This window comes from Danio aesculapii, chromosome 9, assembly GCF_903798145.1.
Source record: "Danio aesculapii chromosome 9, fDanAes4.1, whole genome shotgun sequence".
In the NCBI taxonomy this organism is placed as follows: Eukaryota; Metazoa; Chordata; class Actinopteri; order Cypriniformes; family Danionidae; genus Danio; species Danio aesculapii.
The window spans coordinates 57,181,715-57,208,100 of record NC_079443.1 but is presented as its reverse complement, the minus strand read 5'-3'; the positions used below and the strand labels follow the sequence as shown (position 1 = coordinate 57,208,100).

Here is a 26,386-nt window from a genome sequence, read left to right as displayed (position 1 = left end):
ATATTCACTGAGAAATGGATAAAAAATATTTATTTTCAAAAAAAAAAAAATATATATATATAATATACGGTAATATTCATATATAAGTCAAATATGAATATAAGTAATGCAATTAGTTGAAATGTCAATATATTTGCTGGATTTGTTATGGAATAGTTTTTATAGAACTGTATAAAATATTACATATAAAAATGTCAAATGTAAACAATTATGACTGATTATACTTTTAATATAATTAACATAATAATATAAATACATTTTAAATATTAAAATCATTTGGGGTGGTTTAAAGAAGAGAACTATAGATTATGAAGCTTAGCTATATTTATTCAATACATCATTTAAAATAATTGTAATGATAGTTTTTCCCCCAAATTTAAGCTACAACATTTGTGACAGTGTTTAATAATTGTATGTTGTCATATTAAATAAACGTCCTTAAAGATCTGTTGTGGACAGCAAAATCATATGGTTGTAATGAGTTGTAATCTGTAATGGAAAAAGAAATGACTTATTATTTAATTTACCTCTCTGTTGCATGGGAATGGCATGCAATGATTGTCCTGGAAATAAAAACTGTTTGCATTTTGCATTACATTTTCCGGTGGGAGCAAATAAAGATACAAAATGAGACACATTAAATGCAGGTCAAGCACACAGCACTGTGGGATTCAGTATTCTGCACAGCACACATCAGAAACAGCATACTGATAATGCACGAGATCACTGCTGACTTGAACATTTTAAAAGTTTATTTAATTATATATACATGTTAAAAAATAGCACACTATGCGTAATGCTGAGTAAACACTGGATGTAGAAATTTATACAACTTATACTGATACTCATTAATGCTCTTTATGAGTTTATAGATGAAATCATGATTGAGCACCAGCACACACAAACCACACTGCTCTTCCTGTCATGATCTTAAAGCTTGCTCTTGCTTTGTCCAAGATGTCTTTTCTGATGCGTGGATAGTTGGGATGTGCGTCCAAAACCTGAGGACGAGGTTTAAAGAAATACACAAGAAAGAAGAAGATCAACAGGCTTTATCAAGTTTGCATCTGATTCATCAAGTTTTACTATGAACAGTGTTGGGGTACGCATTACAAGTAACGCGAGTTTTCTAAGTAAACAAGTAATGCTTACTTTTTAAAAATGAAGTAATAATATGTGTGTTACTTTTAAAAAAATGTAATGCGAGTTACTTCATAGTTTAGAAAAGAGATTGTTTCGAAAAATAAATTACTGAATTAAAATGATCGTTGAATTACACTCAATGAGAGAATGCAGGAATGGACAGAAATGAAGATGGCAGAGGCTTACATTTCTGAGATGGAAATATTCTTATTTTTGAACACATGGAAGAAAAGGGAAAGAGGATTACCTGAATGGACAGTGATTTTACTTCACTAATAAGACAAACAGTACAAAAGTAGCAAACACGTTGCTTTAAACTTTCATTCATCTGTAAATACGGCATGTAGAGCTCTTGGGTCAGGAAAGCTCTCTGAAGATAACATTATCCTACATTCACTTTTCATGTGCTTTTTAAGGTAAATGAATGTTATATAGGTGATGCGGTGGTGGAGTGGGTAGCACGTTCGCCTCACAGCAAGAAGGTTGCTGGTTCGAGCCTAGCTGGTTAGTTGGCAATTCTGTGTAGAGTTTGCATGTTCTCCTCATGTTTGCGTGGGTTTCCCCGGGTGCTCGGTTTCCCCCACAGTCCAAGATGTGGTTACAGGGGAATTGGCTGTGTGCTAAAAATTGACTGTAGTGTGTGTTTCCCAGTGATGGGTTGCAGCTGGAAGGGCATCTGCTGCGTAAAACATATGCTGGATATTTGGTGGTTCATTCCGCTGTGGCGAGCCCAGATTATTAAAGGGACTAATCCGAAAAGAAAATGAATAAATGAACGAAGGTTATATAGTGAGTGTGTTGGTCATTGCAGAGCTACTCTTTATAAAAAAGAAGAAAAAAGCCCTGCAAGTTAAGTAACGCAAAAGTAACTCAAAAGTAACGTAACATTACTTTTCATAAAAAGTAACTATTAGTAACACAACTAGTTACTTTTTTGGGGAGTAACTCAATACTGTAATGCATTACTTTCTAAAGTAACTTGCCCTAACACTGACTTTGAAGGTAATTCAGTAACAAAACTCGAGAGCTTGCTATGGTAATCTGGAGTGCGTTTCCCAAAACCATCATTAGCCAACTATATTGTAAAAAATACTGCTGCCTTAATTGTATTATGTGGGCGGCGTGGTGGCGCAGTGGTTAGCATCAAGTTTTAGTATGAACAGTGTTGGGGGTAAAGCATTACAAGTAACGCGAGTTCTGTAATAATATTACTTGTCTAAGTAACGAGTAAAGTAATGCATTACTTGTAAAAATGAAGTAATAATATGTGTGTTACTTTTTAAAAAAATGTAATGCGAGTTACTTCATAGTTTAGAAAAGAGATTGTTTCGAAAAATAAATTACTGAATTAAAATGATCATTGAATCACACTCAATGAGAGAAAGCAGGAACGGACAGAAATGAAGATGGCAGAGCCTTACATTTCTGAGATGGAAATATTCTCATTATTTTTGAACACATGGAAGAAAAGGGAAAGAGGATTACCTGAATGGACAGTGATTTTACTTCACTAATAAGACAAAGAGTGCAAAAGTAGCAAACACATAGCTTTAAACTTTCATTCATCTGTACATACGGCATGTAGAGCTCTGGGGTCAGGAAGCTCTCTGAAGATAACATTATCCTACATTAACTTTTTATGTGCTTTTTTAAATGAACGTTATATAGGCGATGCGGTGGTGTAGTGGGTAGCACGTTCGCCTCACAGCAAGAAGGTTGCTGGTTCGAGCCTCAGCTTGGTTAGTTGGCATTTCTGTGTAGAGTTTGCATGTTCTCCACGTGTTTGCGTGGGTTTCCCCCGGGTGCTCCGGTTTCCCCCACAGTCCAAAGATGTGGTACAGGGGAACTGGGTGTGCTAAAATTGAATAAGTGAAATAAGTTGGCGGTTCATTCCGCTGTGGCGACCCCAGATTATTAAAGGGACTAATCCGAAAAGAAAATGAATGAATGAACGAAGGTTAAGCTGAGGCTTAAACCAGCGACCTTCTTGCTGTGAGGCGACAGCGCTACCGTGCCACCTTATTATTATTTATACATTTATATTTATTAATTTAGCTATTTGTTGTCTTGACTTTAGGTCTTTTTTAATAGTGTAAGATCGCAATAAAATGTTACAATTCCGAAGATTTGGGAAACAACATGTAGGGTATTGTTCATGCGTACACACACTCAAAAAAAATAGTTTTTTTGCTCGTTCAAACTACTTAATTAAAATGAGCAGAAACAACACAATTCTTGAGATTCATTGGCACAACTTAATTTTTTTATGTTTAATTCACATAAATTTGTTAGAAGTGTTAAGTTAACTTTATTTGTGTTGGGACAACATGCATGAATTGTGAGGAACCCTGCATTTTTTACAGTGCATAAAAGTAGGCCTTTACTGGCTACATATTGTATATGCAGCATTTCTACAGTGTTTTGAACATAATGTCATTTATTTTTTAAAGTGCTGTATTTAAGTTTTTGAGGCATAAAAATGCTATAATATGTTTGCAGATATTTAATAAACATGCTGAGTGAACATGTTTATCTGAAAAACAATGCTAAAGTTCTGCTTTGAACATGTGCATTACGTGCTGGAACATCTGTCTTTGTTTTGGTCATTTAACTCGCTCAATGCCAGTTTAGCCAATTATATTTCAGCACCCAGGGTTGCCATGGTGGAAAACCGCATATTTCAGTCATTCAGTCAGGAAGGCTCTCAAAGTGTGTGTTCGTGACTGAAATGCCCTCTCCAGTGGACAGTAGCAGACTCCGAAATGAGACGCAGATTCAAAGTTCCACATGAGGTGGTTATTAATTAGCAAATAAATGTTGCGAACGTAAACATTCGGTAAGCAGATTACATTCTAAGCCTGTGTCCAAACACACACTACGTGACGAGTATTGCAATGACAAGCAATTTGGCTATTTGGCAACAAGACGAAACACGACAGGATTTTAAATACACAGCCATTCAGAAGCACAGAATAGTGCACTCACTCACAAAAGTGGTATGGCTTATAATCTAACTAACACATATTAAACTTCTTTAACATTATTAAATGTAGATGCTGAATCACTGATGTGTGTTGGCTTGCAGAGTCACAGTTCTAGAGTTGAATTTAAAATGATTTATTTTATTCTCAAGACTATCTGCAGCTGCTTCAGTATTATGGAAATAAATGTCATGTAAAACAGCATTCAAACTCACACTATTTGTATTTAACTCTGAATAAAGCACACGAGGTGTACCTGAGATGATCATAGTTTATCCTGTTGTTCAGCTGCAAGAAATTGAAGCCATTTCTAATATTTCAATTTCAGGTGTTGATTAGAACAAAAACCCCTTTTTATGGAAATATTCCTTCAATCTGGCAACCTGCGCTTGAGTGTGTTTTGAACCAGGCCTACAATACCTAGTTCAACCACTGGGTGTCAAACTTAAATACTGCACCTGTAAGTAATTAATAGATATAAAAAAAATTGCTAGGCAAAATTAATTGTGACTAATCACATTCAAAATAAAAGCTTGTTTTGACAACACCAATATGAGCGAGTGGGCCTGATCATCGAGCCTACACCACACTACAATACACAAGTGACGCAACAAAAGACTCTTTACCAAGTTAAAGGAGTAAACTGGCAATGGGCTGATTATAGAGGCCAAACAAACAAAGAAAGACATTCTTTATCACATTGCTTTTCAGATAAACAATATATTCCCTTAGCATGTTCTTAAATATCTGCAAAAGTATGATGGTATTTTTGCCGTGCATATATTTATATATTCATATTGGCATATATATTCATTTTATATATATGTTCATATTGGCAGCAGGATTTCTTCTATACTCACTTTATGGCACACATCTATAGCATCCACGTGTCTTTTGGCCTTCAGGTAGTTGAAGGCAAGCTTGTCCTGGTAAACAAAGATGACGCAGTGAGTGTTAGTGAGTGATATGATTGTAAACACACATGAGGACGGTTCAGAGCAGCTGTAATCTCACCGATCGTAGGGTTGGTTTGATTGCTGTACTTCCAGGCCATTTCATAATTCATGGCAGCATCTCTGAAGGACTGCTCTTTCTTTCTCCATAATGTAGCCCATGTACTCATAGCCTTACAGCAGGACTAGTGTTGAACATGTTAAAACATCAGCATAGCAGAGTTAAAATACGCTTAGACATCATGAACTAAGCATTTTAAACAAGTATTTATTAATACAACAGTAAATTAGCTAATAACAAAATAACATCTGCTAATACAATGTAACAACAGAAAGATGTAATTTAATAACTAATATTTACCATATTTTGTCAATTAAAAAAATAAAGTCACACATATATCCTCATAGGATTATCTGTATATTGACATTTTAATAATTCTGATTATAACTACCAAAAAGGATTATACCTTTACTTTGCTTCTTTTTATAATGTCACTGTTATTTTAATAAAAGTGTATTATATTTAGATTTTTATTTTATTTTTATATTTTTTAGAAAAAGCTGATTTTTAAACAATAATATAATAATAATTATTATTATTATCATTATTATTATTATTAAACATATTATTTTAATAACAATTTATTAATGTTAATATTATGAAAGTTATTGTTTATTAAAGTTATGATTTCTATAACTACTAAAAATATTGTATTTTCACAATTTAACCCTTAAATATGAATATAATGTGTCAAATAATATTAAGAAAAAAACATTAAGATAAAAATACCAACTTTCACTGAATTGGATTTATTTTTTAAATAGCCCTGATCATAACTAGTGATTATTAACTTATTTTCAATAATTTTACCCTTTTATACTTAACATATACTTAAAGTAAATACATTTAAATAAATAAATACGCGTTTTACTTATTGCTGTTTAATGTTAATTAATGAATAAACTAAAAGGAACGTATTATAAAATATCAGTTAAAATGGTAACACTTTACACATTTTAATAATCAAATAAATAAAGTTCATGTAGGTTTTTCTGATGATCTAGTATTTTTACTAGACGTGCATCATGTTGCAAATTAAAAATAAGGAAAATAAAATGGGAAAATACCATATTCCCTAGAGCACTAGTAATATAATATAATATATATATAATATAATATATAATATATATAATAATATAATATAATATAATATAATACTGTTTTATTTTTATAACATAATACAGTACTAATTGAGTGGGAAACATCCATACACTCATTCACACACATACACTACAGACAATTTAGTTTATTTAATTCACCTATCCTGCATGTGTTTGGACTGTGGGGAAAATCGGAGCACCCAGATGAAACCCACACCAACACAGGGAGAACATGCAAAATCCACATAGAAATGCCAACTGACCCAGCCGGGACGCGAACCAGCAACCTTCTTGCTGTGAGAAGTCACCAATGACTGTGAGAAGTCACCGTGTGACCATTATTATATTATATTATATTATATTATATTATATATATTATATTATATTATATTATATATATTATATTATATTACATTTTTTATTGAAATACATTCAATTTAACTGATTTATTATTAAATTGAATATGAATCTACTACATATACAAATCTGAGAAGCAGACCAATTACTTACATTAAGTAATTATTTATATAAATAAAATCCAATAAAAAACCATGACCTTCTTGCTGTGAGGCAACGGTGCTAACCATTGAGCCACTGTGGTCGCCCTAATATAATAATATACTACTATATAATACATATTTTATATACTACTATATACTACAATATTCACAAAATCTTATTTTTCAGCAGAACATCCAGCAAAAATCGTGAAATAAAAAGCCTCATGCAAACAACACTGTTTATTATTTCCTGGTGAATGTGTGGTCACCTTGTTGTGGCGCAGGCATCTCTTCAGCAGATCTCCTGCCATGTCGTATTTCCCAGACTGGATGTAAATATCGGCCAGCAGCAGCCAGCTCTTCTCAAACTCATCCGCATCAATGATGTTCCAGTTCATCTTAGCGATGCGTTTCAGCTGGTTTCGGGCTCGGAGGGGTTTGTTTCAGGATCATGTATGCAGTGGCCATGGCCAGAAGAGAAGGAACGTGATCTTTCTGCAATACACAGACAGAAAAAAACACCTACTAATATATCTATACACCATTAATGTTATCATGCTCTTTAAAAGATGTCCATGACCAGACATGTGATAAATGAAATGTTCTTGTTGCAATTATTGCTGAATGTTTTATTACAAAATACAGTACTATTTGGCATTTATTGGTGCAAAATTTAGGTGTCACTCTTAGTAGCCAGACCTCAAACTGGAAAAAAAAAGTCCTATTTGACCGTTTGTGATCCAGTAAAATCTGTTTTTTCCTTTCTGTGAAGTAAAGCTGAATTTTTAGCATCATTACACCAGTCGTCACTGTTACATGATCAATCAATATACACTACCTGACAAAAGTCTTGTCGTCAATCTCAGTTGTAAGAGCAACAAATAATAACTTGACTTCTAGTTGATCATTTGGAAAAGTAGCACGAAGGTAGAAAAATCATGGTTTGGGGTTACATTCAGTATGGGGGTGTGCGAGAGATCTGCAGAGTGAATGGCAACATCAACAACCTGAGGTTTCAAGACATTTGTGCTGCCCATTACATTACAAACCACAGGAGAGGGCAAATTCTTCAGCTGGATAGCGCTCCTCATAATTCAGCCTCCACATCAAAGTTCCTGAAAGCAAAGAAGGTCAAGGTGCTCCAGGATTGGCCAGCCCAGTCACCAGATATGAACATTATTGAGCATGTCTGGGGTAAATAAAAGGAGGAAGGCATTGAAGATGAATCCAAAGAATCTTGATGAACTCTGGGAGTCCTGCAAGAACGCTGTCTTTGCCATTCCAGATGACTTTATTAATCAGTGATTTGAGTCATTGCAGAGATGTATGGATGCAGTCCTCCAAGCTCATGATGGAGTCAGACACAATATTCATTCTGTTTCCACTGCAGCATAGACGACATATTCTATACTGGACATTATTTCTGTGAAGTGATGAAACTTTTGTTTAAGCAAGACCTTACTGTCTTAAATAAATATTAAAAATTAAGGCATGATCATATTTTATGTTGTAAAATAAGCGCAATCTAGAGGCTTTTGCCTTTCATATAAGCCACTTCTGATATCAAATGATCAACTAGAAGTCAGTTATTATTTGCTGTTCCTAAAACTTGGATAGGCGACAAGACTTTGTCAGGTAGTGATGATTAAAAATCATATAAAAAGTGTGCTGCTTCACATTTTTGTGCAATCTATAATGTATTGGTTTCTTTGATGAACAGAAATGTGCAAAAGCACAAATTTTATTTTACACAGAAGTCTTGGTAACACATTACAACAAGGTTCATTCATTCATTCATTTTTTTTGTCGGCTTAGTCCCTTTATTAATCCGGGGCCGCCACAGCGGAATGAACCGCCAACTTATCCAGCACGTTTTACGCAGCGGATGCCCTTCCAGCCACAACCCATCTCTGGGAAACATCCACACACACTCATTCACACTCATACACTATGGACAATTTAGCCTACCCAATTCACCTGTACAGCATGTCTTTGGACTGTGGTGGAAACCGGAGCACCCGGAGAAAAGCCACGCGAACGCAGGGAGAACATGCAAACTCCACACAGAAACGCCAACTGACCCATCCGAGGCTCGAATCAGCACCTTCTTGCTGTGAGGGCGACAGCACTACCTACGTGCGCCACTGCGTCACCTTACAACAAGGTTGTATTAGTTTCATTTTAGAGCTAACGGATTTACTAACATGAACAAACAACGAATAATACATACAGTAAATATATACAGATATTAATAAGTTGTGCATTGTTAGTTCATGTTAACTCAGAGTATTAACAAATGATAACAAGCCAGAAATTGGATTTTAATAATAGATGAGTAAAAGTAGAATTATGATTATTAATAAATGCTGTACAAATATTGTTTATTCTTAGCTGATGTTAGTAAATACATTAACTAAACCTTATTGTAAAGTGTGACTGAACTCTGAATTTGATCATTACAATGCATGCTTTTAAATAAACATTCTAATGCTAGTATATATTTGGTGCTGAAGTGTGATTCAGGTATATTATTTGGATGCACATGCATTCATGTCCTATCATGTGATGCCTATAAACCTCAGTGTTTGCGATCTCGATGAAGACGTTGAGAGCTCTTTCCCAACGTTGGCCTTCTGTTTGGTGGCCAGACAGCAGTAGGTTCTCCAGGATGCGCAGCTGAACCGTGTCCTGCTGGGTTTTGTGGCTTCAGCTCCTTTAAGAGTTTCTCTGCTGTTCTCACGGCCAGCTGCTCAGACTCCTGCTTCTCTGTGGAGTTCCTGAACTCAAGCAAAACACATACTTTATTAGTATGGGTACATTAAAGTGCACCTATGACTCCAAATCAACTTTGAAAGATGTCTGAACAGAACTGTGTGTGTGCATAGTGGGTGTTACAGTCATATTGGAGTGATAGAAACCCAACAAGTCTCTTTTTAAAAAATTCCCTAATGTTAAAATACGATCCAAATCCCAGCGATTTGAGGCCCACTGCAACGTAGATTTGCGGTTTTCCCCGCTCAACAAACTGATTGACAGACGCAAATTAGTCATGTATCCATAGTAACACATATAAACATGTCCACAGAACAGGATTTGCAAAGAAACTGGGATTAAAAGATCTGTTCAACTCTCCGATGTGTCAAACACACAACAGGAGCCCGGTTTGTGGGCATTAAATCTGGTTTATTTTGTACAGTAGCATAATGGATATCCATATAGCAGTGTATATTAACTTGTATCCTGTGCCAATTGCCGCAAGTAGATGTGCAAAAACAGTGCAAAGTTAATGTGTGTGTGGGGTGTGTGTGTGTGTGTGTGTGTGTGTAGTGTGTGTGTGTGTGTGTGTGTGTGTGTGTGTGTGTGTGTGTGTACTGTGAACTTTGTAACAGTATTTGTGTGACTCATCATTGCAGAAAGGCTTGAATAAACTCCACAACAAATACATCAAATAAGCTTACATGGTATTTTTGACTAATAAACTTGATCTCTGCTTCATTTGTACCTGTTTCTGTCACTGACTGCTGTTTATCTCACGTGCCGCAGCAGAAGCAGACACGCATGTCGGAATGGTGGCTAAGCAGAATCACCTTAAGGCACAGGCTACAAAAACAGCAACACTTTCCTCTGACCCCAAAATGTCTAAATGTTTACAGACACATTCTGAAGACACCAAAAGCTTATTTTATATCTTATAAAAAGGGTAAAATTTAATCTTGATTTCATTCATTCATTCATTCATTCATTCATTTTTTTCTGGCTTAGTGCCTTAGCCGCAGCGGAATGAACCGCCAACTAATCCGGCATTTGTTTTATGCAGCGGATGCCCTTCCAGCCGCAACCCAGCACTGGGAAACACCCATCCACTCTCACAATTACACACACTCATACAGTACGGAACAATTTAGTTAATCCAATTCACCTATACTGCATGTCTTTGATCTGAGGGGGAAACTGGAGCACCCAGAGAAAACTAACGCCGACAGAGGGAGAACATGCAGACTCCAAACAGAAATTCCAACTGGCCCAGCCAGGACTCGAATCAGTGACCTTCTTGCTGGTGAGGTGACGTGCAACCACTGGAGCCCCGTGTTGCCCTATCTGGATTTCAGATTATGCAAAAGGAATTTAAAAACACATCACCCCATGTCTCCGTCCAGGTTCTCAAACACTCTATCCTCAAATGGTTTCGTTGTCCAGGGTTGAGGCAAAATCTCAATCTGTTGTAAACAGCATTCTGGCCCCAGTCGTTGTCTTTACGGGCTTTGTTAAAGTGACGCAAACCCATCAATTGGGTTCACCAGTGTACCTTTGAGAAGCAGAAGATCATTCTTTTATACATGTGTGTATCAAATTCTGAATAAAAAATAAGAATGACTGTAGAGTGAAATATAAATTCATGAGATTTACTTGTATCCCATTCAGCAAACAGAGCTGAAGTTAAGGGTACATAAATTTATTATATGAAAATGAAAATCAGATCTCCTTGCTGCAGAAAGAAATGCATGAAATATTAAAATGTAAAGGTTAGTTTAAATGCAAGCATATTGTTAAAATGCTATTTATTCCTGTGATGCAAAGTAAAAAATTATCAGCATCATACATTTATTCATTCATACATTTTCTTATTGTCTTAGTCTCTTTATTAATCCGGGGTTGTCTCAGCGGAATGAACCACCAACTTATCCAGCATGTTTTACGCAGCGGATGCCCTTCCAGCTGCAACCCATCACTGGGAAACATCCATACACATGAACACTCATTCACACTCATTACCCAATTCACCTATACCACATGTCTTTGGACTTGTGGGGGAGCACCCGGATGAAACCCACACTAACACGAGGAGAACATGCAAACTCCACACAGAAAGCCAACTGACCCAGCCGAGGCTCGAACCAGTGACCTTCTTGCTGTCAGGAAAACATTCTACCCACTGCACCACCGTGCAGCCAATATATATATATATAATATATAGTATAGTATTATAGATATAATATATAATATACAATATATATAAATATACAAATATATATATATATATATATATATATATATATTATATATATATGATAATATATATTATATATATATATATATAGATATATATAGTATATATATATAAATATATATATATATATATATATATATATATATATATATATATATATATACTCAGACTCGGATTCAGACTCAACTATTATCCCGTTTAGGGAAACAAAAATTGCAGCAAGTTGCCGTAACACAGGCGAAGTGGCTTGTGATTTTATATATATATATATATATATAATTTAATTATTAATTAGATTTATTATCAGCCCTACTGTGTAACCCTAACGCCACCTTTAAGCGTTAGCCTTGATATTGTATAATCCTACCACAGGTAAAGGCCTTTGCAGTAATTGTATCCAGGCTCAAACTTGGCTCTGGATGAGTGTTTCTCTGCCATCTCCAGGAATCTTGGCACCTCCTCCAGTTTTCCGGCTCTGCGCAGCAGGTCGATGAGGCGGGACAGTGTTGGGTAGTTGTCTAGGGAAGAGATTAAATGAGTTCATTACAGCATGCTGGATGCTTGGGTTTCTCATGCGGTTCATATGAGTGTCTACAGGGGAAAGGTTAAGAGAGCTGCTATGTGAATGCTGTAATGCACTGAAAGGTCAGATAGGAACCACACACCTGGTTTCCTCTCCAAGAGCTGCTGGAAGTGAAATACAGCCTGCTCATAATCCTGCTTCCGGAACATGAGATCAGCCATCATCTAACAAGCACATAAAAACAGACCGTCACCAAATCATATACAGCTGAAGTCAGAATTATTCGCCCTCCTGTGATTTATTTTTCAAATATTTCCCAAATGATGTTTAACAGAGCAAGGAATTTTTCACAGTATTTCCTGTAATATTTTTTCTTCTGGAGAAAGTCTTTTCTGTTTTATTCTATAAAATAAAACAGGGTTCATACACATTTTTACTACTAAATTTCCAAGACTTTTCCAGAACTTTCAAGTACATTTTCATGACGCAATGTTTCATATAATGTCTACATATGCTGTAATAAATATGAACGTCATTGTTTTTCTTATTATTTATCATGTATATCATAAACACGCAATAATCTATATTGTTTAAATTAGTTTTTATATCTTTGTAAAATTGATTTTAATAATGCTTACACCGCACTAACAATGTGAGAGCAAGTTTTTGGCCAAGGACAGAAAAGAAGTAAAGTTAGGGCTGCACAATATATCGTTTCAGCATCGATATCGCAATGTGTGCTCCAATAGTCACATAGCAGGAAATGCAATGTTGGGATTATAGTTTAATATAGAGTTTAATCATAATGGAGTCAAAAGTTTATCATCCGCATGCATTTTTAAACAGATAGTTCACCTAAAATTACTTCCAATTTTTAGTACACCCTTCACTTGTTTTAAACATTTATGAGTTTTCTTTTATTCTTTTTAAATGAACACAAAAAGAATATACTTTAATAACTCCTATATTAAAACAAATGAAGTGTGAGTAATAGTGAGTACATTTTATTCTTTGAGTAAACTGTCTCTTTAAGGCCTGTGACTGTGTGAACATTTCAATATTTCAACATCCGGCCACAAGAAATTTTTTGTAACTTTAATAAAGATTAAATATATACAATGAAGACTGCGCAGTGTGTGATTATTCATATACTGTACCTGAATAGTGAATACCTGAAAACTATCAGTCACTTTTATCTTTATTATTTATTTATTATGCTTGTCATTTATTTGTGAGTATGAGTATTCGAGATTCATCCTCTCCAAAATCCCCCCAATCAATCCAAATAAACCTGTTAAATCATCTGGTGAAATTGTATTCACATCGCAATATATATTACAAAAATACATAATATGGTAATGTCAGATTTTTCCAATATCGTACAGTCCTAATTCAAGTATACAGATAATTGTTAAACTAATTTCCATGACTTTTTCAAAACTTTTTCTGATTTTCCCAAAACTTTTCCAGGTCTGGAAAATGCCATGTCAAAATTCCATGACTTTTCAGGTTTTTCATGACCGTATGAACCCTGATAAAAGCAGTTTTACATTTTTTTTTAAACATTTTAACATCAATATTATTAGCCATTTATTGTTGTTATATATTTAGTTTTATATTTAACGAATCAACATTGATTGCTAAAACCCAAGATCAAACTATCAGTCTTTGCTTTTCAGTAGATGCATGAATAAACATTTGCTATAAAGCTGTCAAGTTCATGACATTTGGCTGAAGACTAATTGTCTTGCGATTAAACGCTTTGAAGATTAATTTGGGGCGCATACAGAAATCTAATAAATGACCACATATGAAGATATACTCTATATGAAATTATAGTTATTATATCTGAACATATATAGCTATAATAAAGGTGACTTGCATGATTGTATTTCTAATGATTAAAAATTTATATTTTGATTAAGCAATGTTCTGCAATACTTGGAAATATACAGTTGTGCTCGAAAGTTAACATACCCCTTGAAGAATTTGTTAAAATGTGAATAATTTTAACAAAACCAGAAAAATCATACAAATGCATGTTACCTTTTGTTTGGTAGAGTTCTGAGTAAGATATTTTACATAAAATATGTTTATATATACGGCATCAGGGTGGCGCAGTGGGTAGCACAATCGCCTCACAGCAAGAAGGTCGCTGGTTCAAGCCCCGGCTGGGTCAGTTGGCATTTCTGTGTGGAGTTTGCATGTTCTCACAGTGTTTGCGTGGGTTTCTAACGGGTGCTCCGCACAGTCCAAAAACATGCACTATTGGTGAATTGAATATACTCAATTGGCTGTAGTGTATGTGTGTGTATGGGTGCTTCCCAGTGATGGGTTGCAGATGGAAGGGCATCCGCTGCGTAAAACATATGCTGGATAAGTTGGCAGTTCATTCCACTGTGGTGACCCCAGATTGGTAGAGGGACTAAGCCAAAAAGAAAATAAATGAATGTTTACATCTAGTTCATTAGACTAAAGTCTAGCTGAAATTATTAAAATAATCCCCTGCAAAAGTTTACATACGCTTGGTTGTCAATACTGTGTGTGGTTTCCTGATGATCATTCCTTGATGAAACTTTTGAGCACAACCATATTGTTTTAATATTTGCAAAATCCAACATTACCTTGTGTTTTAAATATGTGATTTGCATATATTGCCATATATTAGATTTTCTTATGAGGGTCTGTGATGCTTTTTTATTATTAAAAAAGGTTATAAATTACTTTTAGTTGGCACCTTTAAATATTAAAGTAGTTTAATGTACATGTTAAAAACAACAACAAGATAAAATGCCATACAGTTCATGCATGTAACCCACACATACAACAGAAAAAAACATGTTAGGAACACTGTAAATAATATAATGACAAAAGGTAAAATATTTTTATGTTGCTTAAACGTATTTTAATTAGAAAAATTAAGTTATACAAAGGTTTAACTTAATGTTTTTAGTCAGTTTGACTGATTTAAGTTGAGATGACTAGAAAAGTGAATTTGATTCAACTAAAAAGTTTAAGGCAACAACATTTTTTTTACAGTTAATATTTGCTACTGAAGAATCATGAAAAATCATTATTTGCGATTATTTTATTGCAAAATTGCAATCTTTGCCAAGCATTTTATCTCGAAATTTTTAATTGTTGTCCAGGACTTATTCATATATTTATTAAGATTTCAACATAAACTATTTTATGATTAGATTTAGACATTAACTCTTGTGTACTGTTCAAATTGACTACCATTTCATTATGTTCGTGGCTGTTTTCGCCCCATTGACTTCCATTATAACCACATTTTTTGATTGCAAAGCCATGACACCAAATAATCATGCATTTTTCATTGTTGGTGTTTTTTTCTGTTGGAAAGAGGTAAAACTTTTAATTTGTACTGTTGATCATAAGTTGGCAGCATTGACCCTTTAGATTAAGTTTCTGACTGTTATATGAAGTTATATGCAGTAAAACAGCAGATTACAGGGTGCGTGCATAAATACACTTACTATGTTTACTATGTTCTGAGAGCTGAGCTGCTTATTTTGATTTTCTCAAACATATCAAGGTAAGTGGGCAAAGATCTCTCTTACACTCAAACACACGCACGCACACACACATACTCAATATAAACAATATCATTTAAAACCAGAAACTAAGCTTGTTTTACACTGCAACTTATGATCAACAGTAAAAATAAAAAATTTGACCTCTTCCTAACAGGGAAAATCACCAACAATGAAGAATGCATGATTATACGGTGTCATGGCTTTGCAATCAAAAAATTATAATGGAAGTCAATGGGGCAAAAACACCAACGTGGGTCAATTTACAGTGTGTATTGTTTGTTTTTTTAAAGCATTTTCCCAAAATATGTGTCAAAATTAGATTTGTCACCAAAAATCATTACATCTGCTAAAACACAGAGAAGGTTGTGGCCAAATTCAAACTCAGACTTCCCCCAGAGTGGATGAAAACATTCCCAACAGCACAAAAGGGTTCATGTAAAAATGCATTTTGCTTCCTGAACTGTACACACACTCAGACATTCACTTCATCTGATTGGTCCACAGATATGAGGTTAATTAAGATAGAGATTATGTTTAGCCGGACTGACCAACGTGGCGGACTCGTTGACCGGGTCGTTCTTCAGGATGGCACTGCACTGCTGCTGACAGGCCTCCACGTCATCAAGCGTGAGGTAAAGCTGAGCCAGTTCCAGCATCACCTGATCAAACACACAAAGCACACACACACACAGTTACTTTCACAGGAACATGAACACTTGTGCTGAATACACACTCTAAAACATTCTTTTACTCTTGTATTTTATGCAGTAAAGCAGGGATTCTCAACCGGTGGGCCTCTTATGCTTAAAATTAACTCTCCATAATATACTACAATTTGTTTATTTATTATTAATATGCCATATTAAAATGCTCTGTACTGGTCAGGACTACTAGGCTTTCTGCTTATTTTAAAGAACAAAAATCACATACAAAATGTTCTTTTAAGGTCTTTTTTCATGATACAACAAATAATTTCTTTTCTTTTATAAACACATAAAAGCCAAGCCAAAAAACTGGGGTCCTGGAGCTCTGAGTGATGTCTACCCTTCCAGCAGGGGACCTTCATAGACTGCAGTGATACAGAGTGTGAAACACACTAAAACTCATGTCAAAATGTAAAAAAAAAAAAACATTCACCAGAGGCCTTTTCATTTGACTTTAGCATGATTTAAGGCATGTCCAACTGGGGAACTAAAAAATGTTCCCTCTTGGCTCCAGGTCACGTTAGTGGGTATGTAACGACATCAAGGTCCCCTCTGAGATAGGTAGGAAAGTGCACACACACACACACTCACACATGCACAGCTGCAGAGAAACACACAGGGCTCAGTGATGAAGCCGCACTGACCTTGCTGTCGCTTTCACAGTACACAAGCGCCTCTTTGTAAAACTTGACGGCTCTTTCGTAGCCTCTCTGGCTGCTGCAGTGTTTGGCAATTTCAGCGCAGATCTCTGCGGCGAGCTGTTTCTGCGCAGGCACTGAGTCGGGCTGCTCCAGCTGAACACGCTTCAGCACCTTCGCCTGCACGTCTCTGGCCTGCACTCAAAAAAAAACTAAAATTTGCTGCTTGTTCAAACTACTTATTTAAAATAAGTTAAAACAACATAATTTCTTTTTTCTTTATTATATATTTTGAAATATTCAGATGCATTGACTTACAAATTTTGGACCAACAAACATTTACACAGCAATTAATGATAAAAGATACAATATACAAACAATGCATAAGAAAGTAAAGTAATAATAACAGAAACATTCAATAATTAAATAGTAAGAAAGAAAGAAAGAAAGAAAGAAAGAAAGAAAGAAAGAAAGAAAGAAAGAAAGAAAGAAAGAAAGAAGAAAGAAAAAAAAGAAAGAAAGAAAGAAAGAGAGAAAGAAAGTAAGAGAGAGTGAAAGAAAGAAAGAAAGAAAGAAAGAAAGAAAGAAAGAAAGAAAGAAAGAAAGAAAGAAAGAAAGAAAGAAAGAAAGAAAGAAAGAAAGAAAGAAAGAGAGAAAGAAATAGAGAGAAAGAAAGAAAGAAAAAAAGAAAGAAAGAAAGAAAGAAAGAAAGAAAGAAAGAAAGAAAGAGAGAAAGAAAGAAAAAAAGAAAGAAAGAGAGAAAGAAAGAGAGAAAGAAAAAAAGAAAGAAAGAAAGAAAGAAAGAAAGAAAGAAAGAAATACTGACCTTCAGTTTTAATCTAAATACTCTAATCCTCTTTAATTTAATGATTTCCAGTAGAATTGATACATTTTTAAAATGATCTATGAAAGGTTGCCAGATTTGATAGAAATTGTCTTCTTTCTTTTTACAGGAAAATCTGATTTTCTCCAGTTCCAAATGCTTCCATCCCTCATTAGAGATATATATATATATATATATATATATATATATATATATATATATATATATATATATATACTGTAAGCAGGAGCACAATTCTGAAGATTTTTTTGAGGAAACGCTATTTTATGTTCAATCCACTTAAATTAGTTTTGTTAACTTAATCGATTTGTGTTGAGACAAGATGAATGAACTGTGTGGAAGCCTGCATTTTTTTGTTTGAAGAGGAGGAACACTTTCCCAACCATTAACACAAATGTTCTGGGTATAACTCACATCAGCTTTTATTTAGTTATTTATTTTTAACTCAGGTTTAATTATTTATTTATGCTTTTTGTGGATACTTTTAGGATACTTATTTATTAACATTTAAAAATAAAGGTTTTATGTTTATATATAAATATATATATATATATATATATATATATATATATATATATATATATATATATATATATATATATATATATATATATATATATATATATTTGTGATTTAACTTGATTAAGCAACCTAATAAAAAAAACTATTTCGATTTGAAAAAAATCGGTGATAAGTATATTTTTCCATCTAACATTTATTTTTTATTTCAGCTCTGAATAAAAACAAAAAACATAGCAGTTTTAGTATTTAAGTTTTAGTTTGGGTATTTCATCTTTAAAAAATATTTGTGTGTATATATACATATATTTATCTATTTATAATTGTACTTCTTCTTGATTAAATAACTTTTATTTATTTTTTTCCATCGATTATTATTTACATTTTTATTTCAGCCTGATGTAAATGACAGAAAATTCAGTTTAATGACCAATAACAACACTACTTCATCCAAAAAAGTTTATATACTCACTCTCTGCAAGGACAGCAATGCTTCATCATTTTTATTAACTTTGCTCTGGACTTTGGCAAGAAGCACAAGATACCGACAATCCTCAGTGAGCAGCGGCAGCTCAACCACTGAAAAATAAAAACCGAAATGTTGTGTTGTTATTATAAGGTAAAAACATTTTCCTTTGTGTAAGGATGCTTCTTGAAATGCTAATGACAATGTGCCACTTAAGAAAACACATCTAGCATTAATATTAGCAATTAAACGATTAATTGATGGTTAATATAGACGACAAACAACCATGGCAATTAGTGGAAATTGACACCAAAGGAAAAAATCTTCCACATTCTTGCCTAAATGCACATTTTATCCCTGATTGGATGACTAACAGTCAAATCAGCTGAATCTTTTGGCAAATGCCATGTTTTCAATCATATTCAGTAACAACACCTTCATAATTTTCTCACCAGGATCATGTGCGAGAGCCTCTTGCAGGACTTTTTCACAGCGTTCGTACTGTCTGAGCTTCATGAGCAGATCAGCCAGATCATAACGCAGAAAGTTCTGCTGTCCGCTCTTCAGCGCTGCCTCATAATAGTTAATCGCCTGAGAAAAAAAAAACATTCGGACAATTTATAATAGACATTTTGCATTTTGAAACCATGTCAAATTTACTGTCCTGCCCCATAGACATTGCATTAGAAACGCCCTGTATAATGGCCCGTTTCCACTGAGTGGTACGGTACGGTTCGGTTAGTAAGCTTTTGGCCCGTTTCCACTGAATGGTACGGTACGGTTTGGTTTGGTACGCTTTTATGGCTGTTTCCACTGTCAAAAGGCGTACCGAACCAAACCGTACCGTACCACTTTTTCGGCACCCTTTCGAAAGGGTACCAAACATGAGAAAGGGTACCAAAAGGCAGTGCTAGACGTGCAGCTGAACGCTATTGGTTTACAGAGAGGCATCATTCGCTTATGCAACAAGCCAGAATGAAAACAAAAAACCCACCATGTTTAAAATACACAGCCGACGAGCCGAGACATTACATCGGAATTATAAATACATATAATAACGAGCCATGGTCGACCTGGGCTCAAACAAACCTTGTCGTCATCATGATGAACAGCCACAAAGCCAAGAAGAAGAGCAGATTTACCCTGTGCCCCGTAGTTTTTTATGAGCCAGTCTGAGGCGCGAGCGGTTTCGCTTTCTTGCTTGCATTCGTCGAGCGTCTGTATCTGAAATAACAAACTTCTTGAGCTGATGATAACAACGTGCGCTTGATTATTGACGTGCTTTTGAAACCTGATCCTGTCAGACACTGACAAACGCGAGAGTTAGACATTTCCTCGAGCGAGAATGACGTCGACTGAAACTTTCTGTCATACACCTCGCCCACTAAATGGGTACCCTTGGTAGTGGAAACGCAAGCCTGATAAAGGTGACCCGTACCGACCCGAACCGTTACGTACCAGTCAGTGGAAACGAGCCATAAGCAGTAATTTTTTTTTGTAATTTGAACATAAATATTAAAAACTTTAAAGGATTTAAGATGCTGATGATCGTCTTGAGAAAAGGGTCCATACTCTTACGAATTGATCAGATGTGTAATAAACTCACACTCTGTTTTGGTTTGTTTTTGCTAACCCCCATCAATTTTTGATGTGCGATATATTGCACCAAAATATATTGTGATAAACGATAATATTGTCATTTTAAGAACATTTTATGCCACTCATTATATAATGCCAGAATGACAATATAACATCATCACAATGCAAGTACACTCTTCCAAAGGACCCATCATATTTTATTCTTAAGATTATTTCATTTAATTATAGTCATTTTAACAACTTAATAATGAGGCACTGGAATCAGAATGCGAAAGCGGATATCCAGAATAAATAATAATAAATGTTAACAAAAAGGTCCAAGGTAAGAAGTAACAGAGGCTGCAATGTCTGCTAACAGATACATTTTCAGTTGTCAGACACCTGCATATTGTAATTTATAGTAAATACTACAGTGTTTTTTTAACCATACTGACATTGACACCTCCAATTGAGATAGAGATCAGCTAAAATGTTGTTAGAATTGAATTTTGTGTATGGGTGATATATATTGCATCCCCAAAAATGATTGAGCTCATGATAGGCGTAGTTTTTGCAAAGACTTTTCTGCACTTACCTTTATATAGTTGTGGGTTTTGACCAGTGCTTTTCCGATCTTTGAGGCCAGAGCTCCATCTTTGGGGTTTTTCTTGAGGGCTTGTTCATACACTTCAATGGCCAACTCCGGCTGTCAGCAGAGAACATAATTTTATATATCTATATATTTAATTACCATAATTTAATCACTTGATAAGCATTTTTTTAAAGTACAGTAGTTAATTTAGCTAATAATAAAAAAGTGCCTAATTGCTATTATGAAATTCTAATTATGCAATTCTGAGGTTGCCTCACACAGGTGAGTGGGCTTGACAAAACATCGGTAGAAACACACTCTTACATCTTTAACACTTTTTTGACACTTTTACAGACACTTGCACCAAAAACTTTCTTAGAATCACTCGATATCTCTTAAATTTTTTTATTAAAAATCATTATGGATCTATGAAGTGTGCTTCACACAGGTGAATGGGCTTGATAAACCACCTCTAAAAACACTCTTCTCTCTATGAACAAAACAAAAAAATAAACTTTCCTTATTCTATTCTTATTCTAGTTCTAAACTCTGAGGAATGCCCACAATAAAAAAAAAGAAAAGAAACGGGAAAGTGCAGACAAGCAGGATAATGGCGTCTGCTGCTTCAGAAGCATTAATAGACTAATAATTAACATCAAAGAAAACCAGCATTGGTAATATGGGAATATTTTGGTTTTAAAGTCACAGACTCAAACAAAAAGAGATCTACCGCAGAATTGTTGCCACGGCTTACAGATTATGGAGCTAAAGGTTGACTACAAAATTTATTTGCAAATCAAATCGCAATATCTGTGGAGCGAAAAGAAATAATAATTAAAAAATAATAATAATAATAAAAAAAAATAAAAAAAAAAAATCACAATTAGTTATTTTCCCCAAATTGCACAGCCCTATCCTCAACTAAGTCGCTTTGTACAAAAACATCTGCTACTGTATATCAGTGGTTCCCAAAGTGGAGGTCATGGGGCAATGAGAGGGGGTCGCTTGGTGATTTCCAAAAATCTAACAAATTTGTATAAACTTTAAAAAAATAACAATTTTTACATAAAAATAAAAATGGTTACATTAAAAATACAACAATTCAAGCAAAAAGCCATCAGCTTTTTCATTTGATTTTTTTCATTGGGTTGCAACCCTTTGGGTTTTTTACATTAGATTAACAACACAGCAATAGCGTCCATTGCAGCAGATTGATTTTATGTCACAAGCCTAAACTTTCTGACACTTTTATGGTACTTGCATACATTTAAAATACATACAGGTCAAAACTGAACATGGAGGATGATCTCCGAGTGGTGGTCTACAAAATTAAACCAAGAAAAGACTTATATAACTTGATGTAACTTAAACACTGTGCCCACCAAAATAAAAAAAACAATTATATGGTTGTCAGACTGTTGCACTTTTTTGTGTTGTTAATATGCTCATGTTTATATAGGGATATTGGTTGTGTTTGTGTGAGCCGTTGCATGCAACTTTGTATGATTATAACCACTTCTGAAAGTAGTGGAGGTCGTGAGTCACTAGCATTGTTATTTTGGGGGTTGCGAGCTGAAAAGTTTGGGTAGCCCCTGTGCTAAATGACAACGTAAATGTAATCATGAGTGTGAAATTGGTCAAAAATGGTCATAAAGGTAAAAAAAAATACATTATGTTCCTAAAATAGGGCAAAGAATAATTTGTGGTCACTGGAAGGATAAGGGATTTCTGTTTACATCATGTAAAAAAATATTTGTGTGGTCATCAAGCAAGAGCAAGCTTCAAAAAAAAATAAGGAAATACATGCTTGAGCTTCTAAGCAAAGATCTTGTTTAACAGCAACATTGGAACACAAATGTAAACACTGGGATAAACTGCAGGAAGCTGTAATCTCCCACCTCCTGAATGTTCATGTAGGCATCACCGAGTAAGAGGAAGCTGTGAGGATTCGGCATTTTGTCCACCAGTTCCCTGATGAAATACAGAGATGTTAATGCAACTCGCTGGCAAAACTAGAGAGCGTGTTCATGAATTTTTAATGACTGTTTGCGCAGGTGTAACTGCTTGTGTTGAAATCTGTCAGCACATGTGAATAACATTCAGGAGCTCCAGGCCTCATATATACATTTGAAGTCAAAATTATTTGCCCTGCTGTGAATTTTTTTCTTTTTCAAATATTTCCCAAATGCTGTTTAACAGTGCAAGGAATTTTTCACAGTATTTCCTATAATATTTTTTCTTCTGGAGAACGTTTTATTTGTTTTATTTCTGCTAGAATAAAAGCAGTTTTTAATAAAAAAAAAACATTTTAAGATCAATACTATTAGCCCCCTTAAGCAATATTTTTTATTGATTATCTACAGAACAAACCATCGTTATACAATGACTTGCCTAATCACCTTAACCTGCCCAATTAACTTAAGCCTTTAAATATGACTTTAAGCTGAATACTAGTATTTAGAAAAATAGCTAGTAAAATATTATGTACTGTCATCATGGCACAGGTAAAATAAGTTATTAAAAAATGTATTACTAAAACTAATATGTTTAGAAATGTGTTGAAAATAAATCTGCTCTCTGTTAAACAGAAATTGGAGAAATTGGGGCTGATCATTTAAGAGGGCTAATAATTCTGACTTCAACTGTATATAGCTCAATTTATACACAATAGTAATTCAAACTGCTTAACAAACAAACAAAAACATAGTATAGGCCATATAAACACAGGAACAGAGCTTTTAACAGAGATTGACACAATCTACATTGTAAAAGCGCTATACAAATAAAGGTGAATTTAATTAAAATGTACAGGTTGATTATTTTATTGTGGTTTACTTAAGTATTAAAGAAAATTTGTTGCATGTAAACTAGAGATGCTTCATTTAGAAATGTTAAATAGAAATTTTATGTAAACAAAATATTCTGCATGAAATAACAAAAAAGGTTTTATGTTTTAAGAGTTATTGATTTCTTAGCTCTTCTGTTAAAAACATTGATATTGTATTCATTCATTTTCTTTTTGGCTTAGTCCCTTTATTAATCTGGGGTCGCCACAGCAGTATGCCCAGCATATGTTTTACGCAGCGGATGTCCTTCCAGCTGCAACCCATCACTGGGAAACACCCAAAGACCTCCATTCACACACATACACTACAAATCTAGACAATCTAGCTTACCCAATTTACCTACACTGCATGTCTTTAGACTTGTGGTGGAAAACCGAGCGCCTGGAGGAAACCCACATGAACATGGGGAGAACATGCAAACTCCACACAGAAATGTCAACTGACCCTGATATTGTATTGTGTGTTTTTTTAAAATAAATATATATTTGGTGGAATAATCAAGACTTTTCAATCACAGCAAATGAAAAAAAAAATGTTATTCTGATTATTTTAAGTTTCTGAAAAAAGTTTAAAGACAATATTTTAAATTTGGATGAAATCCTATTCTTATCACAACTTTACAGGGTTAAAAAAATTCTGTTCAAAATCCAGTAAATACAGAAGAGGTTTAGGACCAATCATTAATCTCAGATGTACAGTAATTATAATTTTACAGATTTTGATTTTTAAAAAAAAGTTATTATATACAGTTATTATATAAAAATAATGTTTAACATATTCTTGAAATGTATTATTATTGTTATTATTATTTTTTTTTAGAAAAATTACTTTTTTTGTCATGGAGTTTCATGAGGGTATTCTTAACATATTACATTATAACATTTTTTTTCTCAAATTGTATCAAGTTTTTTTTTCTTATTTGAAAAAAAAACTTTATGCTCAAATTTTTCTCCAAAAAATCTTTTTTTTTTTTTTTTTTTTACATTTTATCAAAAAATAGTTTATTTTCAACATATTAAAAAAAGAATTTTGTGAAATATAAGACGACAGTAACATATTGAAACGTTTGAAACATGACTTTATTCTCAAAATGTATTGAATATACATTTTATTTAAAGATTTCTCACATTAGTGTGACTTTAATCTCAAGATGGCTTCAGTTATTTATTTATTTTTTTAATGCTTGGCCCTAATCAACTTCCATAAGTAAAAATCATAACTTTTAATTGCTTTCTTAACTTGATTTATAATTCTTATCATTTTTGGTGTATTTGTGCATGTGTGTGTGTGTGTGTGTGTTGGTGTGTGTGTGTGCGCGCGTTTGTGTCTGTATAAGGCATATCATGAATTTGAGGAATAAATATGACAGATAAATAAACATGCATTACCTATAGCAGCTGACGTAAAGTCGTTTCTCTTTCCTGTGGTTCAGGTAAATGTCCGCCATTTTTTCTTTGGCCTGTATATAGTAGGGCTGCTCAGGCGTGATGTTTCTGAGCATGCTCAGTGCCAGCTCCGTATCTCCTCGCATCAGTGCCAGGTCAGCATTGGCGATAGTGACCCGTAGCTCCTCTGGTGTGCCCGTAAACTCATTAATAGCATCTTGCATCACTTTAGCTGCCTCATGCTGGAAGTCAAAACGACATTTAACTCTAAAAACTTGACACTAGTAAAAAAAATATTCATTTCTAAAGTCACAATGAACACAATTCTTCCTAAAATGACAATTGAAGAGTTCAGATGCAAAACTGTCTAAATCCATTAGACCTCTGTTCTTGTAAATGAGCATTTTCTATCAGGTTCCTCTGATTAGGTTTTGATGTTTCATTTTATATGTAATGATAAGGTTATTAGCTAGTAAATAAGATAACTTTTTAAAAAATGTCACTTTAGACAATTCTTTGGTTTTTAACAAGGTAGATTTTCTTTTGTGTCAAAACAAGCTGAATCCTCCTCTGCTTTTTTTGCAAAAACCTCTAAATCCACATATAGGGACAGGACAGTGTAATTAGCTAAAAAAAATCCCTAAGGATGCAATTAGAAATTATTTTACCAAACATAAAACACATACACAAACCACCGGAAATTAAAATATATAAATCTGTTAAGTGGCAGTTCATTCCGCTGTGGTAAACTAGGGAAAACGCAGAAAGAAAATGAATGAATGAAATCTGTCAAGTAAGTGCATTAATCAGCAACATTAAAACTGACATTTATTAAATCTTAACAATCTGTTCTGATATTTGGGATTTAGATTTAATGTAAGTAGAGCAATGTAAACATTGTAAACATTGTAAACGAAGCTTGATAGATTCAAATAATGTAGTGTAAAATATTATGAAACATCAATATCTGTGCATTGTCCATTAA

The 26,386-nt window shown here is 34.1% G+C and overlaps 1 protein-coding gene across 1 annotated transcript in view; it reads right to left on the bottom strand.

Annotated features, from left to right (window-relative positions):
* Nucleotides 1–435: 435 nt before the first annotated feature.
* Nucleotides 436–26,386, bottom strand: part of ttc21b (tetratricopeptide repeat domain 21B) — a 52,943-nt gene continuing 26,992 nt past the window's right edge. The window contains 24 exon segments of the mRNA XM_056466054.1: nucleotides 436–1,001; nucleotides 4,985–5,047; nucleotides 5,134–5,220; nucleotides 5,222–5,250; nucleotides 5,253–5,262; nucleotides 7,008–7,169; nucleotides 7,171–7,233; nucleotides 9,316–9,357; nucleotides 9,360–9,395; nucleotides 9,397–9,420; nucleotides 9,422–9,515; nucleotides 10,879–10,910; nucleotides 10,912–10,932; nucleotides 10,934–11,023; nucleotides 11,026–11,044; nucleotides 12,114–12,264; nucleotides 12,412–12,493; nucleotides 16,378–16,488; nucleotides 17,178–17,366; nucleotides 19,007–19,113; nucleotides 19,453–19,591; nucleotides 21,174–21,284; nucleotides 23,069–23,141; nucleotides 25,405–25,643. Coding sequence (XP_056322029.1) covers nucleotides 879–1,001; nucleotides 4,985–5,047; nucleotides 5,134–5,220; nucleotides 5,222–5,250; nucleotides 5,253–5,262; nucleotides 7,008–7,169; nucleotides 7,171–7,233; nucleotides 9,316–9,357; nucleotides 9,360–9,395; nucleotides 9,397–9,420; nucleotides 9,422–9,515; nucleotides 10,879–10,910; nucleotides 10,912–10,932; nucleotides 10,934–11,023; nucleotides 11,026–11,044; nucleotides 12,114–12,264; nucleotides 12,412–12,493; nucleotides 16,378–16,488; nucleotides 17,178–17,366; nucleotides 19,007–19,113; nucleotides 19,453–19,591; nucleotides 21,174–21,284; nucleotides 23,069–23,141; nucleotides 25,405–25,643 — 2,097 coding nt within the window. The 3' untranslated portion in view covers nucleotides 436–878.